Consider the following 4,359-nt stretch of genomic DNA (forward strand, 5'->3'; position numbering starts at 1 on the left):
CAGTACTTATATCAATTTCAAGTGATCGAGTCCGTATGTCATGACTACTGCAATTTCTTTTCTGTGTATGGTCTCCTCAACTTCAGACAATTAAACCGCTAGAAACTAATAAAGTAAACGGGCGTCCAGTAACGAAAGTCCTGAAACGAATTCACTTCTGTTGCAAAACAAAAGTCTTTAGGCCCTTTACATGTCTTATAAAAAGGCTGTATTTTCATGATCACCTAAAGCCAAAATAAAATTAAATATTAATAATAATTTAATTTAAAGATTATTTTTTCCATTAAATCTTTCAACAAGCTCCTTGACTGCTATCACTGCTCTCCATCTAAAAACGATATAAACTCGCATTGCAGCTAGAGCAGTCTAGAATCCATCTGTCGGCAATCAGCTGTGCACTGTACTGTCAGCTGCTGTCCATGAGATTGACAAAGTGGACTGAGTGACAGGTTGTGGTCTACGTTGCAACAGAAGACCTACTGCGAACAGTATTTCCATCCTTTGCCAAAGCCAAGCCCGCAGAAATCCAAGTATTTGCTCTCAACAGACCTTGGAATAATTAAAAGTGAGCTTTGCTGTAATGATGTGCATTGATAAATGATAGAACTGTTTGTGGAGGCTAAAACAGCACCTGGACATGGATGGCTGATGGTGCCCCTATTCCTATCCTATAGTCCTATAGATAAATAGAAATCTAATTGATGGACTGTTTGTGGTATTGTTTTGATTTTACGGTATTTTTTTACTTTCCCTCCCGTCTCACACTCAGCTACCAGTTGTCTATTTTCTACTAAATATTGATGCGCTGAACACGAGAATATCAACTTCATTTCCATCGCAAATTAATGTTTTTTGAAATATTTGATTGTTTTTAACCGAGATAGACATGCTTTGGACCAATCGGGGGGTTCCAGGGGGGCCTGCCCCACTGGGGTAAAAGAAAATCTGGGGGGTTACAGGGGGGCATGCCCCCTGTTTTTACACCCATAATTTGATATTTTACAGTTAGATTTGAAATTGTCTTGAAAATAATTGATTTGCGACAGTTTTAGTGGCTTTATGTGTGATCTGCAGCAAACAGTACAGCAGTTTGACCCCTGAAACAGTGCATCTGTGTGCGGGAGTGAAAGTAAAAATTTACCGATTTTACTTTTCCAGGGTCTTGTCTAGACAATTTTGAAGTTTTATTCGTTGGGTTGATTTTAATGATTTTATGTAGATCTAGCCTAGATAATATAAATATAGATCTAGATCTAGATTTAGAAATCTAGTAATCAGGGGCGGCTCGTGGGGCTAAAAAGTGGGCGTGCACAATTAAGCTATCTATAGATCTAGCTGGTTGAAGATAGTCAATGGCATCGTAAATGGATTGTCGGTTTGATTTCTAGAACTAAATATGTTTGTTAGCTAAACATGATCAGTTTCTTCATCCTGCATTGGAACTGAACACTCTTGAAGTAATAAATTTCACCCCTGCACTACGAAACCATTCAAAGGTACAACTGTCACGTTCACCTCCCTCAGGTTCACGCTCACAGAGTCGCTTAAAATAGTGTCAAGTCAATGAACCAATCACAATTCACTTGAGCACTCCGCTGAATTCTTCCGGGATCACATAATTTTGGCATATATAATAGTGTGCAGTCTATCGCGTTTATTTTTAGACTGCCTACTGTGGGCTATGTTTCGTGGGTGTACATTTGAGATGTGCCATCTTATTAATATTAAATGTTCCAACAAACTCTCTACGAGTGCCGTCATCCCTTGGGTTATCCCAAAGAGCAATTTATAGATCACGTTGCCACTGTTGAATTTCCAATGTTAAGTTAAAGCACATGGACTTTGGCATGGCATAGTAGATGTTTTATGGCTCTTTTGACACAGAAATGACAGTTAAGGTGCCAGTGACGACCTTGTTTTGAAATAATATTTGGCTAGTGTTTGTTTCTGACTTCTTTTATTTTATGTTTGTGAATGTTTTTAATAATAGAACAATAAAAAATTTTAAAATTCTGGGCGGCACTGCACGACCGTGCTCTATGGACGAACCGAGCCTGCTAGTAGTAGACACATGTTGTACATTTCAATGCAGACTTTTATCTTGATCTAAAGCATTATAAGTAATTATTATAACTCTTTAAACCGCAAAAAAAGGGGTCATGTAAATGTGGGAAAGTTTAATTTTAAAAGTTTGCTTGATGGTTGTTGAAATAATAATTAGATCTAGAGTGTACATCTATATATATGTGAGGCCGCGTGGTGGAATCAGGCTCTCGTCAAAATATTGAAATAGAACAAAACAGCAGTTTTCTCCCTCCTGCTAAGCAATTTTTATCAAATTTTTGTTTTTTTGGCTCAACACCTTTATGTTCATTTACAAACACATTCCTTTGAGGATTTCACCGAAAACGTTGATTAAAGGCACAAAAATATACATTTACAGTTTCCATGGACTTTCCAGCTTTGGAATTTACCAAGCTTTGGCGGCCATTTTCTCGCTAATTTTACCTCTGAAAACAGGTGACCCCCACCTCCTTCTTTCGCAAATATCTCGACTTGTATTCTAGATAAAAGCATATTTTTTTCATCCAAATAAAGACAAGTGAACAAGCTTTAAGATGACACCAATAACTCTACATGCTCAAAAATTGACGAGAGCTTGATTCCACCACGCTGCCTCACATATAGGATCTAATAATATTATATTTATTTCTTGTGGCTTGTGGGCCATTCCATGAAAAATGAAATTGAAGAGTCAGAAGTTTCCTAAAAAATTAGCCTCCTGAAAACGTCTTTTTAATATTAAAGGAAGATATTGCCTCTAAATGATTGATCATTTTCTGTCACTGTTGAGATTTTGTTTTCAACAGTTCATTTGTCTCTGAGATTAAAGTGTCGCTTGTGGTTTAACTATACCACATCGCTGCAAGGTCGTTTGACGTCTGTCATTGAGTGGCCATGTGTCACTCCAGTGTCATTTTTCATGGGGCCACCATAGCGCAGTTGTAGGCCTCTCTCCGGGGTGAGAGGGCAATCTTCTGGCTATTTTCACCCGCTGCGCATTCACCACGTAGTGCATCAGCTCAGGCCAATCGCTCAGGGTGAGAGGGCGAGCCTTTTTCTATTCTCACCCGGTGTGCGTTCACCGTGACACCAGTGTACAAACAAACGTTCCAGCACTCTTGTGTTGAAAGCATGCAGTTTTGTCTGCAGGCGGTGAGAGAGAGAGAGGGTTGGGGGGGGAGAGAAAGAGAGGGGGGGTTAAAAGGGAATGGGTAGAGAGAGGGTTGGGGGGGGTGTAGAATGGTGGACTGAGTGGGGGGGAGGGGTCCTGCCTCTTAAATAATCTAAGTGTTGATAGGAGTGTTAAACCTATACCATCATTTCACCATTTGGACGCGATGTTCTGAAGAGACAAAATTATATGGCCTCATTGATTTGCAATTGCCGTAAAACTCTTCCTAAAACTAAAAGACTAAATGACTTCATTGGTCGGTAATCGAATTCAAGCCTGCTACATGCGAAGGCAGAGAGGCTAACCACTACACAGCAAGCCATGAGAAAGTTTTCAATGATGTGAATTTTGACAACATCCAGTGAAAGAGTTACCAGAAATCTTTAATTACATCTAGTGAAAGAGTTACCAGAAATCTTTGGTTACGTCCAGCGAAAGACTTACTAGAAATCTTTGTTTACACATAGTGAAAGATTTACTAGAAATCTTTGATTACATCCAGTGAAAGAGTTACTAGATTAGAAATCTTTGGTTACACACAGTGAAAGTCTCTAGAAATCTTTGATTACATCCAATGAAAAAGTTACTAGAAATCTTGTTTTGACTACATCCAGCTATCCGTGAAAGAGTTATTGTTAAACTGAGCACATTTAGTGAAAGAGCTACTAGGAATCTTTGACTACATCCAGAGATCAGTGAAAGAGATATTGTTAAACTGAGCACATAATTTAGTGAAACAGTTACTGTATAACTTTGGTTACATCCAGTGAAAGACGAAGCAGAAAACTTTGACTCTATCCTGACATCACTGAAAGAGTTATGAAAAAAACTTTGAACACATGGTTGCTGATGATAGCCGCACGGATGGGGCCTGGGACAAAAGCTGTCCGAGGAATCCAGTACACAGTTTTTTGTTGATGAATGTTTTATTCCCGTGGGTAAATGAAACAGAGGACACGGGGAAACAGACAGATTTGATCTAAGGCAAATCAGAACGAAGCGCTAGAATTCAAATGGCCGCTGGATCGGAAAAGTAAAGAATGTAAGGCAAACAGCGTGGACAGAGTTTTGAGTCTCAAAAACTTGTAGCTCAGTCCTGGGGGTACAGCTTGTTAAATACGTTT

At 39.1% G+C, this 4,359-nt stretch overlaps 1 protein-coding gene across 1 annotated transcript in view; it reads left to right on the forward strand.

The window, feature by feature from the left end:
• Positions 1-385: 385 nt before the first annotated feature.
• LOC101856226 (uncharacterized oxidoreductase SSP0419) overlaps positions 386-4,359 on the forward strand; it is a 13,309-nt gene continuing 9,335 nt past the window's right edge. Inside the window, exon 1 of the mRNA XM_005111028.3 lies at positions 386-565. Coding sequence (XP_005111085.1) covers position 565 — 1 coding nt within the window. The 5' untranslated portion in view covers positions 386-564. The remainder of the gene's footprint in view (positions 566-4,359) is intronic.

Source organism: Aplysia californica, unplaced genomic scaffold, assembly GCF_000002075.1.
Source record: "Aplysia californica isolate F4 #8 unplaced genomic scaffold, AplCal3.0 scaffold00988, whole genome shotgun sequence".
Lineage (NCBI taxonomy): Eukaryota > Metazoa > Mollusca > Gastropoda > Aplysiida > Aplysiidae > Aplysia > Aplysia californica.